Source organism: Agelaius tricolor, unplaced genomic scaffold (assembly GCF_023055355.1).
Source record: "Agelaius tricolor isolate 1412-34295 unplaced genomic scaffold, bAgeTri1.0.p SCAF_31, whole genome shotgun sequence".
NCBI classification, from domain to species: Eukaryota; Metazoa; Chordata; class Aves; order Passeriformes; family Icteridae; genus Agelaius; species Agelaius tricolor.
Window position 1 is genome coordinate 2192918 of NW_027269291.1, and position 18933 is coordinate 2211850.

At 59.6% G+C, this 18933-nt stretch overlaps 4 protein-coding genes and 1 long non-coding RNA gene across 14 annotated transcripts in view; all 5 read right to left on the reverse strand.

The window, feature by feature from the left end:
• Window positions 1–12: 12 nt before the first annotated feature.
• COASY (Coenzyme A synthase) lies at window positions 13–4469 on the reverse strand. The gene is made up of 9 exons (XM_071450961.1): window positions 3842–4469; window positions 3302–3516; window positions 3039–3170; window positions 2712–2901; window positions 2310–2374; window positions 1317–1401; window positions 1148–1245; window positions 914–1060; window positions 13–197 (listed from the first exon to the last, which is right to left on the reverse strand). The coding sequence occupies exons 1-9, from the start codon at window positions 4446–4448 to the stop codon at window positions 141–143; spliced, it is 1596 nt and encodes a 531-aa protein (XP_071307062.1). The 5' UTR covers window positions 4449–4469; the 3' UTR covers window positions 13–140.
• A 198-nt stretch (window positions 4470–4667) lies between these two features.
• HSD17B1 (hydroxysteroid 17-beta dehydrogenase 1) lies at window positions 4668–6268 on the reverse strand. The gene is made up of 5 exons (XM_071450797.1): window positions 5887–6268; window positions 5434–5613; window positions 5259–5352; window positions 4996–5179; window positions 4668–4924 (listed from the first exon to the last, which is right to left on the reverse strand). Exons 1-5 carry the CDS (start codon window positions 6266–6268, stop codon window positions 4754–4756), a joined length of 1011 nt encoding a protein of 336 aa, XP_071306898.1. The 3' UTR covers window positions 4668–4753.
• Window positions 6269–6649: 381 nt separating this feature from the next.
• NAGLU (N-acetyl-alpha-glucosaminidase) lies at window positions 6650–11265 on the reverse strand. 2 transcript variants are annotated; one of them, XM_071450799.1, is made up of 6 exons: window positions 9872–10320; window positions 9603–9750; window positions 9366–9512; window positions 9125–9210; window positions 8713–8969; window positions 6650–8511 (listed from the first exon to the last, which is right to left on the reverse strand). In XM_071450799.1, the coding sequence occupies exons 1-6, from the start codon at window positions 10279–10281 to the stop codon at window positions 7295–7297; spliced, it is 2265 nt and encodes a 754-aa protein (XP_071306900.1). In that variant the 5' UTR covers window positions 10282–10320; the 3' UTR covers window positions 6650–7294. The 2 variants fall into 2 exon arrangements, with proteins under 2 accessions (XP_071306900.1, XP_071306899.1); XM_071450798.1 differs by having other exon boundaries at window positions 9603–11265.
• A 134-nt stretch (window positions 11266–11399) lies between these two features.
• The window catches only part of ATP6V0A1 (ATPase H+ transporting V0 subunit a1), a 30654-nt gene continuing 23120 nt past the window's right edge, over window positions 11400–18933 (reverse strand). For all 9 annotated transcript variants that reach the window (XM_071450808.1, XM_071450807.1, XM_071450804.1 and 6 more), the window contains 3 exons: window positions 18626–18743; window positions 17463–17634; window positions 11400–12677 (listed from right to left, as the gene is read on the reverse strand). In XM_071450808.1, coding sequence (XP_071306909.1) covers window positions 12584–12677; window positions 17463–17634; window positions 18626–18743 — 384 coding nt within the window. In that variant the 3' untranslated portion in view covers window positions 11400–12583. The remainder of the gene's footprint in view (window positions 12678–17462; window positions 17635–18625; window positions 18744–18933) is intronic.
• Window positions 13375–17456, reverse strand: LOC139601638 (uncharacterized). The gene is made up of 2 exons (XR_011682972.1): window positions 16463–17456; window positions 13375–16409 (listed from the first exon to the last, which is right to left on the reverse strand). It is a non-coding gene; the product is annotated as an uncharacterized lncRNA (long non-coding RNA).

Below are 18933 nucleotides of genomic sequence, written 5' to 3' on the forward strand. Positions count from 1 at the left end.
GGCTCCCCTCACCGGGGGCTGCAGAACACCCCGGACCCTCGGCAGAGCTGGACGGGGCCGGTGCTCTCGGTCCCACGCTGCTCCGCTCACGGTGGGCATTGGTGGCTGGACACGGAGCATCACGGGGCCCTCACGGGGCGTCACGGGCTGGGCTCGGGGCTGAGGCGCTGCTGCAGCAGGTCCCAGGCCTTGTGCACCTGCACCAGAACCAGGCGGCCCTCAGAGCCTGCGGGGAGGCGAGTGGCAGGAGAGCCACAGCACAGTCCCACGGCTCTTCCCTCCCGGCTGAATTCTGAATTCTCATCCCCAAATCCACCCGTTGTGGCAGCCTCGATGGTGAACAGCACACCCAGGCATGGCCTGAGCCCACACCGAGCCCTGCAGGTCCTGTCACATCCCCCTGAGCCCTGCAGGTGCTGTCACATCCCTCTGAGCACACACCAAGCCCTGCAGGTGCTGTCACATCCCCCTGAGCACCCCCTGAGCCCTGCAGGTGCTGTCACATCCCCCTGAGCACCCCCTGAGCCCTGCAGGTGCTGTCACATCCCCCTGAGCACACACCGAGCCCTGCAGGTCCTGTCACATCCCCCTGAGCCCTGCAGGTGCTGTCACATCCCCCTGAGCACACACCGCTCCCTGCAGGTCCTGTCACATCCCCCTGAGCCCTGCAGGTGCTGTCACATCCCCCTGAGCCCACACCAAGCCCTGCAGGTGCTGTCACATCCCCCTGAGCCCACACCGAGCCCTGCAGGTCCTGTCACATCCCCCTGAGCCCTGCAGGTGCTGTCACATCCCCCTGAGCACCCCCTGAGCCCTGCAGGTGCTGTCACATCCCCCCGAGCACACACCAAGCCCTGCAGGTGCTGTCACATCCCCCCAGAGCAGCCCTGGAGCTGCAGCAGCCCCAGCTCACCTGCTGGCGGGTGATCTCAGGCTCCCAGAGGCTGCAGAGCACCACCTGGGACTGCTCCACCCGCTGCCTGTTGCTCATCTGGCTCTGCAGCCGGCGCCGAGCGGCCTCCTCGGTCAGCCCATCCCTGGCCACAATGCGCCTCACGGCCTGCCAGGGACACAGGGGACACTCAGGAGCCTGGCAGAGGCTGGGGAGCAGCTCCAGCAGTGAGTGAGGGGCCCAGGCATTGCTCACCTCCTCCTCTGGGATGATGGCTGTCCACACCTCGTGGACCATGTCCTGCCAGCCGGCCTCCAGCAGCACAGCAGCGTCCAGCACACACACAGCTTTCCCTGGGGAAAAAAGGCATTCCTCAGTGCCTGGGCTCACTCTCACCTTCCTGACGCTTCACTGCCCTCATTACCTTGAGCATCAGCCTCCCTGACCCTCTCCTTCACCATCTGGGCTATTTTGGGCCACACGATGTCCGTCAGCCTCTTCAGCTGCTCCTAGAAAGGACCACAGCAGGATTTGAGATGCAGTCCCTGGTCCTCAGAAGGCCTCTGTAGCCAGCCAGGAGAGTGGGGGTGTAAACAGTCAGGGGACACCCAGGAAGGAGCCACTGAAGGTGGGGAGGTGGGTCCAGCCCATCACTGAGCACCAGGAAGGAAAGCTTTCACCCTGGCCAGAGGCTCCCATTCCTGCTGCCAGGGTCAGGGTGCTTTTTCCTATTATTTTCTGCCACTAGGGCCATGCTATTAGCAGAGCTCTCAGTCTCTGCTGTGAGGGGTGCTTTGCTCCACAGCACAGCAAGCTCCCCGTGCAGCAGGTCTCACAAAAGACATGTTCATGCAGGGAACCTCTTGGATGAACATGTCTTTTGTGAGACCTGCTGCACGGGGAGTTTGCTGTGATGTGGAGCAAAGCACCTCTCACAGCAGAGACTGAGATCTCCTCCACTCACTGGATGTTGAAGGGGCTCTTGGTGTGCCTCCACCTTGGCTGGGGAAGCAGCAGAGCAACAGGCTGAGCACCTGTAGAGGCCAGGTGCCACTGAGCCTCCCTGGGCACAAGGGGCAGAGACCCCTGGCTGTGTTTGTCAGGTCTGTTCCTCTGAGCTGATTAAGGAAAAGCACGGTATAGAGGAGATGGGGATGGCAATAGGGACAGGGATGGGAGCAGGGACAGGGATGGGAACAGGGAGGCAGCAGCAGCTGCAGGGCAAGAGCAATGGATCCAGCCCAGCTGCTGATTCATCTGCAGAGATGCAATCTGCCCCACCCTGTCCCCATGCCACTGCCAGAAAATACAGCCAGGAAGGTGTCACCATCTCAAAGGGCTGAAAACTCAAAACCCCTGTCACAAGAGAACAGCCCACACTCACAGCATTAAGTATTTACAATAAAGCTGCTTTTACCTGGTTTCCAAACACTTTGGCCCCAAGGACTTTCCTGTTAATGGTTCCATCTTTGTTCAGGATCTCTGCAAGGCAGAAGCACAACAGGTTTGGGAGGGACAACTCCCATCCCTGTGGGAAGCCTGGGTTGGGGAAAGGGCTTTGGCACAGGGCTCTCAACAGCACGTAGAAACACCTAACCTGGCAGCTCTTCACCTGATTCCTGAAAAGGACAGGGCAGAGCTTTTTCCAGGCAAACAAACAGCAGCCTGGTTCATCATTCCCCACCAGCAGCTCTGACATGGGGCACACAACACTTGGGGAGCCCAAAACCCATGGTGGGGAGGGAGGGGGGCACTCCCAGGGCTCTCTGGGACACCCCTCCCTCCTCTTCCTCCTCCCTGCAGCCTCCAGTGACCCTACCTGCCCCAAAGGCTGCCACCACTGGCTGGTGGGCCGGGCCACCAGGGGCATAGACGGCGTGGCCCAGCTGGTCAGCGTCGATGACGAAGGCGCCCAGCTGCCCCAGGAGTTTGGCCATGGAGGTTTTCCCACTCCCAGTGCCCCCAGTCAGCCCAATCACGTACGGGCGCAGCGGCAGGGCTGGGTCTCGCTGAGGGGAAGAGGAAAGCCGTGGCAGCAGATGGAGAACTGGGCTTTGCTGGAGAAGGATCCTGGCCTGCAGAGCAGGCAGCCTCTCCAAACTCTTGGACTCTGAGACTCCCACCCTTCCTCCCAGGCCCCCCTCACCCGTGGGGGCTGCAGCAGTGTCCCCAGCAGCCTCTGCCGGAGGCTGGAGGAGCTGATCTTCTCCTCCTCGTTCTGACTGTGCTCGGGGTCCTTCATCAATTGGATTTCGTACAGAGCCAGCTCGGGGAGCCCCTGATGAGAGAAGGGAGCCTCAGCCATGAGTATGCAGCAGAGGGAAGGGGTGAATCAAGACCAAATTTGCCCCCAGGCAGTATCAGGCAGGGCGAGAGGTTGGGCAGGGGTAACTCCAGCATGAGAATTACGTTTTCAAGTCTCTTCTTGTTCACAGCCTCCCCTCCCCTGTGGGTTTCCTCGCTGACCACCAGGCACTGCAGGTCGGGGTCTGTGACCGAGGGGCCGAAGGGGTCGGCCAGAGGCACGATGTCGTAGCACAGTGAGGGCTTCACATCCTCCAAGAACTCACGCAGCTTCGCTGCCCGCAGCTCGTACGGCTCGATCAGCTCTGGCAGGACCTTGTCTGCCGGGCACCAGGAGGGCGGAGAGGCAGAACAGTGACGGAAAAGCAAGACCGAGAGATAGGAGAAAAGAGAGACCAAGAGATGGGACTTTGAACGCTGCCTCCCCCTTCCCTTGCCCTCGCTGCACCTGTACGCTTTGCTGGTTGTGGGCACGACATGGGGACCCCACTAGATCCCCGCTGATGCTCTCTCTGCCTGGATGGCGCTACCTCGGGTGCGTGGCTGCCAGGACTTCACTGGTTACCGAGCCCCCAGACCCCTGCCCTGCCCTGCCCCGGGCTCAGCCCCGGTGCCCGCGCAGTGCCACGGCCGCCCCGGACTCACGGCGGAGCAGCTCTCCGTCCGCCACCCCGGCCAGGAGCCGCCGCCGGGCCAGGAGGCAGCAGGCGCTGAGCAGGAGCCGGTGAGCACCGTGCAGCCGGTCGAAGGTGCCGCCTACAGCCACGTCCAAGAATTCGGGGAGCGCCGCCTCGGGATCCTGCTCGGGGTCCCCCTCGGGGTCGCCGCCCGCGGTGTCCTCGCCCAGCAGCAGCGCGGGCAGGCTGGGCGGGCAGCCGTACACGGCCGCGGCCAGGCGCTGCAGCCCGAGCTGCACCGGCTCCGGCGGCCCCGGCGCCTCGGCGGCGGCCGCCAGCAGGACGCGGGGCTGCCGTGCCAGGCGGCGGCCGGGCCCGAGCAGGACGCGCAGGTCCAGCCCCCGCCGCGCCGCCGCCGCCGTGTAGAGCGCGGCCAGAGCCCGCAGCAGCGCGGGGCCCGCGGGAGGAGCGGCGGGGCCGGCGGCGGGGCCGCCCAGCCGCAGCCCCGGCTGCAGATGCACGTAGAGCGGCCCCGCCACCAGCCCCGCCGCCGCCGCCACCAGCCCCGCCGCCCGCCGGGGCAGCGCGGGCAGCGGCGCCGTCAGCACCAGCAGCCCCGAGGCGAAGGGCGGCATCGCCCCGCCGGAAGCGCCGCCGACCGGAACGGGGCCGGCAACGGCACCGGAACAGCTCCGCCTCCCGGGCAGCCCCGCCGCGGGCGGGAGGCGCGCCCGGCTCCGCCCGCAGGGGGGAGGAGACCGGCCCGGCCCGGCCCGGCGCGGCCCCGCGGGGCGGAACGAGCCCGGGAGCTCCGCGGAGAGACGGGGACGGAGCCGGAGCCGTGCGGCTGCAAAGGGCTTTATTGGGGACAGGCGGCACCGGGCCCGGGCCCGGGCTGGGGGCTCGCAGGGCAGCGGTTCCGGTGTTGGCGTGGCTCCGCTCAGGGCTGGTCCCCGCCGCTCTCGGTGCCGCCGAACACGAAGTCGTGCATGGCGCGGACGTACGCGGAGCCGTCAGGGCTGCTCAGCCGCAGGCGCCGGAGAGGGGCGAGGAGCTGGGTGCTGGCGCAGCGGAGGGGAGGGCAGGGGCTGCCGATGGCCTCCAGGAACAGCTGGCACCGCAGACAGGTCAGAGCCCTCCCTGGCACGGCCCCGCGGCCACCCCCGCCCCGCCGTGACTGACCGGCAGCACCTCCTCCACCTCCTGGGCCGTGTCACGGAAGGTGCTCTGACAGTGCCCCAGGTACCGGCGGTACAGCCCCTGTGTCTCGGCGTCCAGGCCTCGCATCTCGCTGCCCTCAGGGTCGGGGCGCTGCAGGTTGGCCAGGAAGCTGGTGTGGACGGGCCCGCACTCCACCAGCGTCAGGCTGCGGGAGGCAGAGCATGAGCTGCCACCGTACCCCCACCCTGGCAGGATCCAGCCCTCGTGGCATCACCGGCACTCACTGGATGTTGAAGGGGTGCAGCACGATGGCCAGACTCTCGCACAGCCCCTCCACTGCAAACTTGCTGGCACAGTACACAGCATTGAAGGGCAGCCCTGGGGGCAGAGCCACACCCTGAGCACCCGAGCTGTTCCCCACGGGGAGCTCCGTGTGCCGCAGGGTGCTGGGGGTCCCACCTTGCAGCCCCCCGATGCTGCTGGAGACAATGATCCGCCCGGCCCTGCGGCTCTTCATGGCAGGCAGGAAGGCCTGGATGGTGCGGACAGCCCCAAAGACGTTCACATCGAAGAGAGTTTTCATGGCCTGCTCGGAGCAGGTCTCCAGCGGTCCCATCAGTCCCACCCCTGCATTGCAGACTGCCAGGCACACTGCAGTCAGCCTGACTGTAGCCCCACACACCACCAAGAAGGCAGAAATGTGGAGGGGTTTTTCCCTGCTGATGATCCTTTGGCACCCCCAAATCCATCTACTGCACATCTGTCCTGCTAAACACATCCAGTCCCAGCCCTAGGACTACCTGCACCTCCCATAATTTGGTTTCTCCTCCTGGTGCCCTGGGGGGGGTTGTGACCCCACAGAGGTCCCCATAGCCACCCCGAGGACACTGGGGCCACCATAAAGAGCCATACCCAGCACATCCAGCTGCTGTCCCTGCACTCGCTGTGCAGCAGCTGCCAGCGAGCAGGGGTCAGTGACATCGAGCTGCAGGAGCTCCAGCGTGTCGGGGCAGCAGCCCCCCAGGCGCTCCAGCAGCCGCTCACCCTTGGCCAGGTCACGCATGGTGGCATAAACTGGGGAGAGAGCGTGGCTGAGGGCAGCAGTGCTGCACCCACCCCAGCCCACCCCAGGCTCTGCCTGTCCTTGGTGAGACCACCTGGGGCTGGCAGAGCCCCGGGCAGCGCTGACCCCTTTACCTTTGAAGCGGCGAGCGGCGTCGGCTGCCAGGCGTGCAGCCAGCCCCAGGCCGATGCCTGAGGAGCAGCCCGTGATCAGCACCGTGGTTCTCTCCATGCCTGGCAGCGCTGCCCAGCTGGGCCACCCCATTTAAGAGGGCTGGGAAAGGGGTCCCCCCGCCTCACACCACGGTGTTGTGTCTGCTGCCTTATCTCAATCCCCTCCACCCACCTCCCCGCGCATGCCTGGGGCTCCCTGTGCCTTGATCCCGTGCAGGTGCTGTGATAAAGACTCCACTGAGCCAGGACCTCCCTGCTGGAGGAGGCTCTGGGGCGCGAGGGGAGCCGCAGCCCCAGCTGTACTTTGCTGTGCCAGGCATCCCAGCTGCCAGGACACATCTGGCAGGGTGTTGTTCCTGCTGGGCAGGCTCAGGGCTGAGCTGCTCCTCTGCCCCCATGTTCCACACAGCCCTGTGCTAGCAAAGGAGTTGGACACACATGGGAGAAAAGAGTCTGTATTTGCTCCATCCAAAGCTAGGCTCTGCCCAAGCCCCAGCTGTGGAAAAGGCCTCAAAAACTCCATCCTGGGGAGCGCAGGTCCAGCAACACTGCAAAGTCTTTTATGATACAAAAGGCACCAAATGTGGGCAGGGCCATGCAATGCCATGTCCCCACAGGCACTGGGGTCCAACACTGCTCTGTCCCCCTGCCCACTGCCACCTCCCCATCTGCTTCTCACCCATCACTGTCCCTGCTAGCCAGCCAAGGCCCCACAGCAGGGACACATTTGTCCTGTCCCTCTGCAGTGTCCCACCAAGCTTCCAGCTGCACTGGGGCAGCCCAGGTTTCCTGGGAACAGGCTCAGGGCAGCTGGGCAGAGCTGAGCACAGAGCATGGTGTGGGATGGGACCCTGGGGCACAGCCTGCCCCCACCCACCTGCCAGCCCCTTGTCCACGTGCCAGCCCCTCTTGGGGCACATCCTGCTCATGCAGGGGAAGGGGTGGATCTAGGCTGGCTGAGGGCCACCAGGGCCACCGTGCCCCTCTTCCAGGACACAGCCATCAGGCCAGGAGCCCAGATGGGGGAGGTTGCAGGGGCTCTGTCCAGCCTCTCTGGGGGAGGCTCTGGAGGCAGAACCCAAAGTCAGGCAGGCCCAGCCAAGCTGCGCCGCAGGGCGCTGGGGTAGTATTTGAGAAACAGCTTCCTGGAGATCTCCATCGTGTCCCCAACTGGCACAGCTGGGTAACGCTTCTTGTTGTAGATGAAGCCTCTCTCCACTTGGAAGACAGCCTGGTTGAACTGGTTCTGGTGGAAGGGGCGGCCTGAGTTGAGGCTCTCCACCAGCACAGAGACGAAGAGGCTCCAGCGCACAGCATAGTAGTCCAGCACCAGCCCCCCCAGCTGCTTGTTGGCATAATCCAGAATATTCCCGCTGGGCCCCCAGAGCGTCACCTGGTTCCGGGCATTCAGCTCGTACTGCTCAGCCTCCCGGGTGCTGGTGGCCGCAGCACGGGCGCTCTCCAGCCAGCGGCCGAGCAGGAAGAGGCTGTGGCTGCACAGGAGGCTGTCCAGCTCCGGCAGCAGGTCGTACACCAGCACGCCGCCGGCCGTCAGCAGCTCGGGCAGCGCGTGGCTCTGGAAGGCCTGGCGGATGCTCAGGTAGTAATCGCTGACCAGCTGCTGCGCCGCCTGCCGGGTCACATCCACCAGGTCGTAGAGGAAGGTGGGGCTGGAGCCCAGCTGGGCACCGGCGCTCAGCAGCAGGCGCCAGGCCTCGTAGACGTCGCTGGCGTTGTACCAGAGCTCGGTGTCCATGCGCAGCGAGGGCCGGCGCACCAAGGGGCTGCGGTTGTGGTTGACGCAGATGCCGGTGCAGTTGTAGACGCTGCGGAGGAGCAGGCGCCAGGCGCCGGCCGCGGCGGCGTTTGGGGCGCCGTAGCGGCGCTCGGCGTAGCGCGTCACCCAGCTGGGCAGGTCCAGGGGCTCCTGCCGCCAGCCCAGCTCGTTCATCAGCTCGTACACCATGTCGTTCTGCTCGATGCCCTCGGGAACCAGCCCCGTGCCCACCATGGTGGAGTTGGGGAAGCGCCGAGCTGTGAAGGGGCCGTGGTTGATGGCCTCCACCGTGCCAAAGAGGCCGTGGTTGCCCCCGAAGTTGTGCAACATGCACCAGATGAAGGGCTGGCCATAGAAGGACTCTGTCCACTGGTAGACAGGCTTGGACTCAGCAAAGAGGTCGAGAACAATCATCCTGCCAAGGGGCACTCCGTGCAGCAGGGCCCGCACCTGTGCTGGCTGCCAGAAGTCAGGCTGGTGCTGAAAGAGCCAGCCCTGCATCAGCCACAGCGCCTTGGGGTCAGCTGGGGACAGAAGAGCACTAAGTGAAACCCTCTCCACAGGTGTCTCATGAGGCCCTGTGGCCACTAACCACCTCTCAAGGGGGTTTTGGGGATCTGGCACCAATGGGTTCTGCGCTTATATGGGGCCCACAGCCACCTCCCCCAGCTCCTGCTATCCCACCTGGACCGCTGTGGCCAGGCCAGCACCACACACGGACCCACCTCCTGCCATTGACCTGAAAACAGCATTGCTGACTCTGGAGAGATAGGCAGGGTCGGAGGAGAGGGGGGTCATCTCGTTGAAGGTATCTGCACTATAGACGTGGTCTGTGCCAAACTCCTTGATCAGCTCCTTCAGGAAGAGCGTCCCGATCACCTGGAACATGGGGTCCTCTGGGTCCAGCAGGTAGGTGCATGAGTAGCTGCAGTCAAAGTGGCTCCAGTGCCCCAGGCGAGTGGCATTCACACGGGGGAAGACCCTGCAGGAGAGGGCAGAGATGGGGATCAGGAGAAGAACAGGACAGGACCACCATGCCCGTGTGGAGACTGGGGAAGCTGCAGAGGGAGGTGCTGCAGGAGATCAGAGCCCGGGAAGGGCCCAGGGCTGAGCCCCCGGGGCAGGGGCCGCACCTACCGGAGGATCCCCTGCGGCACATGGCCCGCGAAGGCCGGCAGCACCGTGGTCATCCCCAGCGAGCGCATCCGCTCCACGATGCGGTACTGGGAGAGAGAAGGAGGGAGGGAGCAGAAGGAGAGAAGCCCCCAGGTTCCCACCAGGGGACCCCGGGCGCTGCTGCAGCTCGGGGGGAGCGGGGGGCTCCCCTCGGCCGGGAGGGCCCGGGGGTGACAGGGTTTGCCCCGGGCGGCCCCGGTACCTGCAGATAGAGCTGTTTGAAGTGCCAGGCGGGCGGCAGCGGCCCGGCCCAGCGGCGGAGGTTGCCCATCCTGTTCCAGGCCAGGAACGCGGGGCCCGTGAAGTATTTGTCGATCTCCGACTGGTTCAGCCCCAGGTTACGGTAAACCTGCACCGGTGGTTAACCGGAGGTCAGCCGGTCCCACGGCTCCCCACCGCCATCCTCCCGGTCCCCGCCGCCCCTCGGCCCGGTCCTCACCCGCTGCCAGACCGCCTCCTGCCCAGCGAAAGCCGGTGCCAGGTTGATGCCGCTCAGCGCCATCCAGTCGATCTCCCGCTCCCATCGCGCCCAGTCCCACCAGGCGAAGGAGTAGCTCTGGGCGCAGACGTTCTGGTAGTACCGGTACCTGCGGGAGCGGCGGAGGCTGCGCCCGGGCCCCCCGCGCCCCCCGGGCCCCCCGTTACATAACAGCGCCTTGTCCCGCGCTAACGAGGCGTGAGCGCCGCCCGGCCCCGCGTCCCCGTTACCTGCCGGGGGCGGCGGCGCGGATCTCGGCCCGCAGCCGCGGCAGCGGCTCCGGCAGGCGGAGCTGCGCCCCGGACCACGACAGGTGGCAGCCGCAGAAATCTCGCAGGTAGCGATAGAGACCGGCGGCCGCCGCCACGCCGCTGGAGCCCTCCACGGCGACGGCCACCCCGGTGCCGGGAGGCGACCACAGCCGGTAGATGTCAGGCCCGCCAGCCGCCAGCGCCGGGTCCACCGAGAGCGACACGGCGGCGGCCCGAGGGCCGAGCAGGCGCCGCGCCAGCGCCCGCACCGCCTCCTCCTGCCGCGCGTCCCCCGCTCGCCCCGCCGTGGCCGCCAGCAGCAGCAGGAACGGCAGCGCCAGCCCCGGTCCCGGACCCAGCCCCGGTTCCGGTCCCCGCCGCACCGCCATCGCCGCTGCGTGCCCCTGCGCCGGTCCCGCCCGTCCCGGTACGGCCCCGCCCGCCGCCGGCCCCGCCCATCCATCAGCACGGGGCTCCGGGAGTGACCGGGACCCGCTCCGGCCGGCCGAGGGCGCTGCGAGACCGGGCAGCGCCGGCGCCCCGGACCGGGAGCGTCCCGGCAGCGCCAGCAGAACCCGCCCGGAGCGTCCCGGCCGTGGCCGCCCAGGCGAACCCCGCCGGGAACGGGCTCGGGCTGCCCGGGTCTCTCCCAGCCGCAGGGGGAATCCGCAGACACTTCCAGGACGGAACCCAGAGGAGGGACGGGAATTCGGGGCTCCCCGAGCACCCCCAGTGCACCCCACGGCGGGCCGGGGTGTCCTGCCAGCTCCAGGGCTGTGAGCCCAGAGCCAGGGAAACGGGCAGAAATGTTGTGATTGCACGGGAGAATGGTGAAAGGGGACCGAGAACGTTCCCGGGGCCCGTTAGTACCTCCAGCTGCAGGAAAAGCATCCCCCGGACCGGCAGGAAGCCGGTTCCTCATCCAAGAGGTGCGGGAGGCTGGGCCCGCAGCTCAGTGCGGCTCCTCGCCCTCCCGGAGAGATCGGGAGATGGGAAACACACCGTGAACCACACCATGGCCAAACCCCTGCAGAACCCTCCCTTCCGCTGCTCCCGCACACGTGGAAATAAATAAATACCCTGTCCGGCAGGAAGGGGCTGAGCAAACACAGCCCTCGGGGAGCGGGGAAAGCAGGAGCAGGGCACAGCCCCGGGCACGCAGAGCGTGTTACCCCCAGCGCCTGTGCAATGGTACCCACAGCACCCGGGTTAAACAAGAAAACTTGTTTAACTTTTTTGGGTCTATCAGGGAGGGCAGGAGGCCCCGGGATAAACGGCCCCGGCCCAGCCTTTGCTCAGGATAAGCACAGAGGCATCACAGCCCAGGGTCACGCTGGTCTCGCTGTACAAACCAGCCCTGCCCACCCCGTGGTTCTGGTCAGGGAGGTGACAGATCCTGGACAGAAATGCCTGAGGTCCCAGCTGTCCCCAGCAGCTCTGTGCTCAGGGTAGGTCAGGGATGAGGGGCTGCCCCTGAGCCCCTCAGCAGAAAACAGGCCACAGTGTGTTTGTTGTGGAGTTCATTTAATTTATACAGTGACAGCAACGTGTTTCATCCAGGCAGCAGAACACAGCAGGGCCAGTGTCAAAGCTCCACCTGCAGCCACGCTTTGATTTGACCCTTCAGTCTGCAGACACCTCTGTGAATGCCCAGCACATCCCCCAGTGCCCAGGGCCTGCCCAGGTGCAGCACAAGGCTCCCTGTGCCCCACTGCACAGTACTGCAGTACACATAACCTTCTCACCTAATTTTAAGCAGCCTGGCACCTTGAGACATTTCCTCCTTGCTTCCAGGTTAATGAGTCTTGTTATTGTTCTAATCTGTCCTTACACAAACACCCAGCTCCACTGCAGGAATGGAACACGACAGTCACACACAGCACTGACACACCCACTGCTGCTACAGCTACATCGAGTCGAGGAGTGCAAGGAAATACTGACAGCTCAGACAGGAAAGAAAGCAACAGCTAATGCAGGGACACACCACAGAGACCCCCCTGCCATGGGGCTGGTTTGGCAAGATGGGGCCACTGCTCTCCCTGAAAGGGCTCCCCAGAGAGTGCACAGGACAACGTGAGTCACTGGCACACCCACCTGAGCAAAAGCTGCCTCCAGCAATGCCAAGCACACACAGGCACTACCTGACGTGCCTCGAGGGCTTTGGTTTCAAACCAAAAAGCCCAAGAAATGTCACTGCCAGTGGCCAGTGACAGTCTGCACCAAGGCTCATCCCTCCCCATCCTGCCCCAGGCCACGTCAGGCAGCTGAGTCCCAAGTGCATGAGGGCTCCTCACCACTGCCTCCAGCAATGAGAGGGGGAACAGCCCTCACTCTGCTCCTTGGACCTTTTCTCCATGAGCTCTTTTGTCCCCTCAGCACAGCTGCCATTTCTTTTCTGCCCTGATCAGCTGCCAAGGAAAGCACAACACAGGGAGCACACGACTGCACACCAAACAGACACCTCATGCACTTGGTACCTTTGGGAGTAAACTTAAAGAACCAGAAGTTTCTGTGATCCAGTGTTGTTACCCCTGAACGTCAAAGCTTTTGGCTTTGGGGTGCCATGGTAACGCTCAGGGGTGCTGCACAATAAATTATTGTCACTACACACACACACGAGGAGGGGACAGCCACACCCTTGGTGCTGGGGTCTCACACACACAACATTGAACACTGCTGGAGTGGGGGGCCTCAGTCATCAAACCTCCCCTCACGGATGATGTCAAAGGAGAAAGGGAGAAACTTGAACCCAGTGCCAGTGTAGAACTTGTTCTGGAATTCAATCCTGCAAGAGACAGAAGAGTGATTACTCATGAGGAAGGCAGCTCTAAATTGAAAAATTAGAAGTAGGGAGTAGTAATCCTACTCCATTAAAAGTAGGATTACTGATGAAAAAAGCTTTAAAGAGAAAAAAAAGAGGTATTATAACATAATGTATCTTTTGGCACAACCCCCCCATCTACGTGTGGAGCTGCCCAGAGACTTCAATCCCACCCTCAGGGACAAAAAATGGCACAAATGACAAAAAATGGCAAGAGGAGCAGAAGGCTGGCCTTGACCGCAGTGCCCCAGGAAGCACGGGGAGCAGAGACAGCATTTTCTACAGCAGCTGCTGAAGTTCCCTTTTTCATGAGCACAATGAAGCCCCAGCCATGTGACACTGAGCTCAGGCTCCCCACAGGCATTTCTGTTGATTCCCTGCAGCACATTTACACTGGGATGTGCCCGCCAGGAGCATTAGCTCAGCCCCATTTGCTGCTGCCCCTAATGAACTGCAGCAAAAAAAGAATTATTCCAGAGAACTGCCCAATAGTCAGCCACAGCCAAACAGGGACAGGGAAAGCTAATCCCCCTGATTCCCAGCAAAAACAAGCCCAGGCTTCACAGACACTTCCCACTGCACCAAGTCCCTGCAGGCAGCAAGTGACAGCAAACTGGGGAGCCTTTAACACAGTTCAGGAGAAGGGGGTTTTTTTCAGAAGAAAAAAAAAAAGACAAACTGGAATTATTTTTCCCCAAATGGGGAACCATGGCAAACTCCAGAGTTGCTGGATTCAGCTAGCAAAAAAGTGATTTCCCCACAGAGCCCAAGAGGGAAATGCTCAGGAAAACCAGCTTCAGCCTGTATCTTCTGCTGCCTCCCAGGCCAAGGGATCCCCAGGATGAGCAGGATTTTCCATGTGGGAGGAAGGGCTCCTTGCCAACATGCTCCAGTTTTTCAGGAACCCTGATAATCTCCATAAGTATCCTGTGACTAAGTAACTGTTCTGTAAGCAAAGGGAAATGAGAGGCAGAGGGTTGAGATCTGTGAGTCACCCAAGCTCACTGTGACTGACATGTTAACCCTGATGATTCACAATTCCAGCTGGCCTCAGCATCCAAACCCTCCCTTTGGACATTCCATTACAGCTGGCTACAACTGAAGGCCTGACACTGAGAGAGAGAGGCTGCTCTAAGGTTAGAAAACTAGCCAGAAAAGTGTATTTAAATAATCAGTGTGGATGGGGAGTGGGGTTTTCTGTGTCTCCAGAACACCCAGAACCCAGCAGGAAGCTCTGCTGTTGCCAGGCTCACTGCCTGTATCATGCCCCAGTTACTGCTGAGCCCTCTGTGTGTGCAAGCTCTGCAGAGGATTCACACACTGGCATTACCAGCAAACAGCCCAGGAGTCCTCTGGCAGCCCCAGTGCTCCAGGAGAGCCTCTCTGAGCTTTCTGCATTAATAATGTCAGTGTTTGTCAGGCTGTCATTCTTTCCAACCACACAGAGTCAGGGTATTGACACTGGAAAACCAGGCAGCCCCAGTCCTGTCACAGACATATTTTATGAAAAATGCTTTCATTAGGATTTTTTCTCCTGAGAAGCTGAGAAACCTCAGAGGAAAACAGAAACAATAATTATCTGCTGCTGTGCAATGCAACAGGTGCATCTTTGATTGGTCTCATGTGGTTGTTTTTAATTAATGGCCAATCACAGTCCAGCTGTCCAGACTCTCTGGTCAGTCACAAGATTTTATCATCATTCCATTCCTTTCAAGCCTTCTGATGAAATCCTTTCTTCTATTCTTTTAGTATAGTTTTAGTATATATTTTTAATATAATCTATATAATAAAATAATAAATCATCCTTCTGAAACATGGGAGTCAAGATTCTCATCTCTTCCCTCCTCCTGGGACCCCTGCAAAACCACCACACAGTCCCATGAGCAGGAGACAAAAAAGGCAACTGTCACCCAGTCCAACTGCAAATTCCCACTCTGTGTTTGTGTCCCTGAAGGTGCCAGAGCCTGGGGTCAGGTGTAAACCAGGCACACCTCAAGGGTGGCAGACAGAACTCACTGGGGTGTCTTTGCAGAGGCTGCTGCAGTTACTCCTTCCCAAAACAAGCAGAGGTACCATATCTGTGTCTGGGATATTCCATCCTGCAGGTGACTCCTGGCTCAGGGCATTTGCAAAGGAAAATCAAATCCTGGCAGGTGGGTGAGCAGCTGGACTCCACCACTGGACCGAGAGTGGGATGCAGCTCCAACACACCCATACCTCTCAGGAACAGCTCCCTGAATAGTTACAAACCTTTTCTTTTGGGCACAGTCTGTTCTGGCTCACATTAGAACAGGTGAGTAGCTTAAAAAGGGAGAAACTGCTTTAATCTGAATGTTCACGTGGAACTACATCACTGAAAAGCAATAAATGGAAAGGTTGAATATTTCAGAAGGGTGATGTATTTCAGAAGGGTTACAGCAAAAGAAGCTGACAGCATGACAGCTGAGACATGCACAGAGCTGCAGTGCAGCCCAAATTCACACCCTGCAATCCTGGCAGCAACCCAGAGGGCTGCCTCCACCCCAGAAAAGCCCAACCTGCTCCAAGAATGCACGCTGAAAAAGCACAAACCAAACCTCCCTCATTTTGGGACTGCCAGGCACAGCATGTGGAACAACCTGTGAATTCCCTGACCAGTAAAACACATTCTCAATTCCTCCTCCTTTCCAGGAAGGCTGAACCACCCACACCTCAAATTCCTGATAGGTGACGGTTCTCTCACAGCCAGAAATTCCCATCTGGTCCTCCCAGGACAGCTGAATTTGACCTCCACTCTTCCTTCCTCTTCCTAAAAAGGGAGCACCTGCCATTGGAACAGCCTGTTTTCAGCTCAAGAGCACAAAGGAATGTGAACAGTGTGCTCTTTGGAACCCCTGCAGGTGCCTCCCTCTGATAACCAACACCCAGCAACCTCAAAATCATTTCAGCAGATCACTTGCAGTCTGAAATAGAACCTTCAACTTGCTTTTTGGGCTCTGAGCCTGAACAGATTTTTCTCTCAGAGCCTGTGCATGAAAAGGCTTGAAGGTTTGAGACAAATGTTTAGGGAAAACAGGACTTTGTCAAGCCCTCCAGTCCCACAGCTGCCCTGCACAGGCAGAGTGATCCCTGCTCTCACTGCTGCTGCCCTGGGTTTGCCTGTTTGCCATTTCACTCACACACACAGATGGCTTTTCAGAGGCCCTTTAGGGAAATATGAACCATTATCTCCAGCTCACACCTGGTTCCAGGTGTCTGAGCCATATCAGGAGGTGCAATTTGTGATTAACACAAGACAGAAACCTCCCCAAAAATGTGTTTTCTGCTCCATGGAGCCTGTCTAGAGCAGCTGCTCAGAGCTGTTCCCCTGCTGGTGCTTGGAAATCCTCTAATCCTCAAGGAATTGCAGAGCAAACCCAGCAGATGTGGAGTTACAGCACTGCTGCCCTCTGCTCCTCCTGGACTGCTCTCAGTGCCCAGCAGGGTCTGGGGGGCTCCTGCTGTCCCTGTGGCAGCAGGGTCAGGATGAGGGACCTCTGGGCAGCCAGCAAGGAGCTCTGAGTGACTGCTCTGCAGGGCTCAGGCTGGATGCCAGGAAAAACAGAGGCACCATCCAGCAGCCATTTCCAGGAGTGCCCCCCCAGCTCCCTCAGCACAAGATGGCTTCACCCCACGCTCAGCTTGGCTCACTTGGAGAGGTGACCAGGAGCCTCCAGCCTGCACCCCCAGGTGCCAGGACCCTCCAGCCTGCACCCCCAGGACCCTCCAGCCTGCACCTCACCAGCTGCCAAGGCAGAGGGCAAAAGGCCAAAGCTTTCCTTCCCCACAAGCAGGGGAAAAGTGCAAAAAGGCTGATTTTATTTTGGGTTTTTTTTTCTTTTTTTTTTTAGAGGCACTTGCTTCCTTTTGCATTTACAGAATTACTGTGAGAGAGTGCTCCCAACTTTTGCTTCCCATTTAAGCCAGACAAGAGTATTTCTTGTGATATTCAGAGACTTCCCTTTGCTCTCACAACCCCCCTGCCCCAGGAAATCAGCAGCCTGAACCCCAGGGAGGCACAGACTCTCCTGCATTTCAGCATTTCAGGTTGAGAAAATCCTACTCCCAGTTGCTCCTCTGACCCCACCAGTGCACTAAGAGGGAATCTGAATTGGAACAATGAGAGCTCCTACACATGGATTAGAGAAAACTCTTGAATATTTTCCATACTTGGGAGCAGAGTAATTCCTTCTGCTTTGCTGGCTGCATACACAGGAGCTTAATGATGACAGGAAAGGGCCTGCAAAAGCAAATTCTAAAAGCAAGACCAGCAAAAACTTGCAGCCATCCCCAAGGGCAGAAGGCAGAGCCACTCCTGTCCAGGGCAAGGTTTTATAGCAATGAACAGGAGCACGAGGAGGAACCTGCAGTCAGTGGCTACTGCACACAAACAACAACAAACACAGGAAACAGGGGAAAGACCAAGAAATGGAACAAGAAAGTTCTGCTGCAAGCCACAAAGCACACTGCTCCAACCAGCACAGCCTCCCCAGCCCCTGGTCCCAAAGCTTTAGGCCCTAAGCTTTCATCTTTTAGTGCTTATTTCTAAGCAGAGCTATAAAACTCCAAACAACAACTGGGACAGGTGTTTTACTACAAACAGAATTGAAATTTCTGACCCTTTTTAAGACTTTCTGCCTTCTGGAAGATGGCATTTCTGCACAGTACAGCTGACATCAGTTTTCTTGCTATGAGGAGCTCCCCAGGTTTCTGGATGTGCCAGTAACTCACCAGTGCAAGCGCAGAGCGTGCAGGAAGGCTGAGAGCCCCTCCATGACCAGCAGAATGGCCACTGTCAGCGTGGCAAAAGCTGCAAAGATGAAGAAGAGGCCCAAGCCTCCCCCCAGGCTCCTCACACTGAGGCCAATGTGGATCACCATGGTCCAGAGCACCTCTGAGAGCTCTGCAGAGAAAGGGGAGAGGATCAGGTCAGCAGGACAGGGGGTGTTCACTGCTAAAATAAAAACTAAAGTCAAGGAAACCCCTGCTACAATGAGGTGGAAAATGAACAGGGGCAAGAGCTTTTGCAGCCAAGTGTGTCAGGACACTGCCTCCAGCTGCCACACAGGGCAGGGCAGAGTCCTTGCTCAGCAGCTCTTTGCTTTATTCTGTGATTTTAACTCCATTCCTCCCATTCAGCAGAGCTGTGGGTGCAGACCCTGGTGTGTGGAGCTCACTGCTCCTGGGCAATGCATGTTGTCACATTTCTCTTCACAGAGAAAAGCAAGGCATGATTCTTCCCAAGGATTTCTGAGATTCACATTCTCTGAACCTCAGAGAAAGGGAAAACACAATTCTTATCTTACTTGCTGTGCCAGCAATATGGAGATTATTTACCCACAGTGATGGTGTTTTATTTCCTTGGCTTATCAGGGACAGGTGTGTAGCCTCACATTTCTCTTGACAGAGAAAAGCAAGGCACAATTCTTCCCAAGAATATTCTTATCTCATTTGCTGTGCCTGTGTTTGTGCCAAAGTAGAATGCAATGTGGAGATTGTTTACCCACAGTGATGGTGATTTGTTTCCCCTGTCAGGGCCAGGTGTGTGTGTGTGTGTGTGTGTCAGGACTGTCACTGACAGCCACGAGATTCTGTGCAGGGTGTGCAGAGTGAGTGCTTGGCAGGTTCAGTTTAGAAATGTATATAATGTACATAATATAGAATAATAAATGTATATAATAATAATAATAGTAGTAGTAGTAGTAGTATAAAGTAATTCTTTAGCCTTCTGACATCCATGGAATCAGATGCATCATTCTCTCTCCCTCACCAACGTGGGAGACACCTTTGATTAGTAATGAATGCACACCCAGCAGTGCAGCAGGGGAGCCCTGGGAGGCCTGACAGACAGACAGACAGACAGACTGCCAGCCCACTCCCCGAGGGACACTCACGTGCATGGGCCAGGCTGAGGGCCCAGAGGCGCAGGTAGGAGGCCGTGTTGGAGATGCAGCCCAGGCAGTACTCGATGGTGTGGATGGCCTGGTACACCACGGTGTCCCCAAAGTCAAACTGCAAAGGAACAGAGGAGAGAGGAGCTGGGGGCATGGGCTGGGTGGGGACAGGGGCAGGGGGACTGCTGCTGTCACCAGGGACACTGTGTGTGACACTGCACACTGACACTGTCTTCTCCTGGTTTAGCGCGCCAGGGCCACAAATGAAAAACGAAACTTGTCTTGACAGGTTTTGCAGAATGACAAAT

Bases quoted from the DNA above. Each gene is read 5' to 3' on its own strand.
- COASY (XM_071450961.1), bottom strand. From the start codon at position 4,448: ATGCCGCCCTTCGCCTCGGGGCTGCTGGTGCTGACGGCGCCGCTGCCC. The intron at 2,902-3,038 runs GTGAGGGGGGCC...TCTTCCCCTCAG, and splicing joins CACTGCTGCAGCCCCCACGG to CGAGACCCAGCCCTGCCGCT. The intron at 1,061-1,147 runs GTGAGCAATGCC...TGTCCCTGGCAG, and splicing joins CCATCATCCCAGAGGAGGAG to GCCGTGAGGCGCATTGTGGC.
- NAGLU (XM_071450798.1), bottom strand. From the start codon at position 10,814: ATGAGGAACCGGCTTCCTGCCGGTCCGGGGGATGCTTTTCCTGCAGCT. The intron at 9,211-9,365 runs GTACCGGGGCCG...TCTCTCTCCCAG, and splicing joins TCAAACAGCTCTATCTGCAG to TACCGCATCGTGGAGCGGAT. The intron at 8,512-8,712 runs GTGGGTCCGTGT...TTCTGTCCCCAG, and splicing joins TTTCAGGTCAATGGCAGGAG to CTGACCCCAAGGCGCTGTGG.
- HSD17B1 (XM_071450797.1), bottom strand. From the start codon at position 6,268: ATGGAGAGAACCACGGTGCTGATCACGGGCTGCTCCTCAGGCATCGGC. The intron at 5,614-5,886 runs GTATGGCTCTTT...TGTGCCTGGCAG, and splicing joins ACAGCAGCTGGATGTGCTGG to TCTGCAATGCAGGGGTGGGA. The intron at 4,925-4,995 runs GTCAGTCACGGC...CTGCGGTGCCAG, and splicing joins AGGTGGAGGAGGTGCTGCCG to CTGTTCCTGGAGGCCATCGG.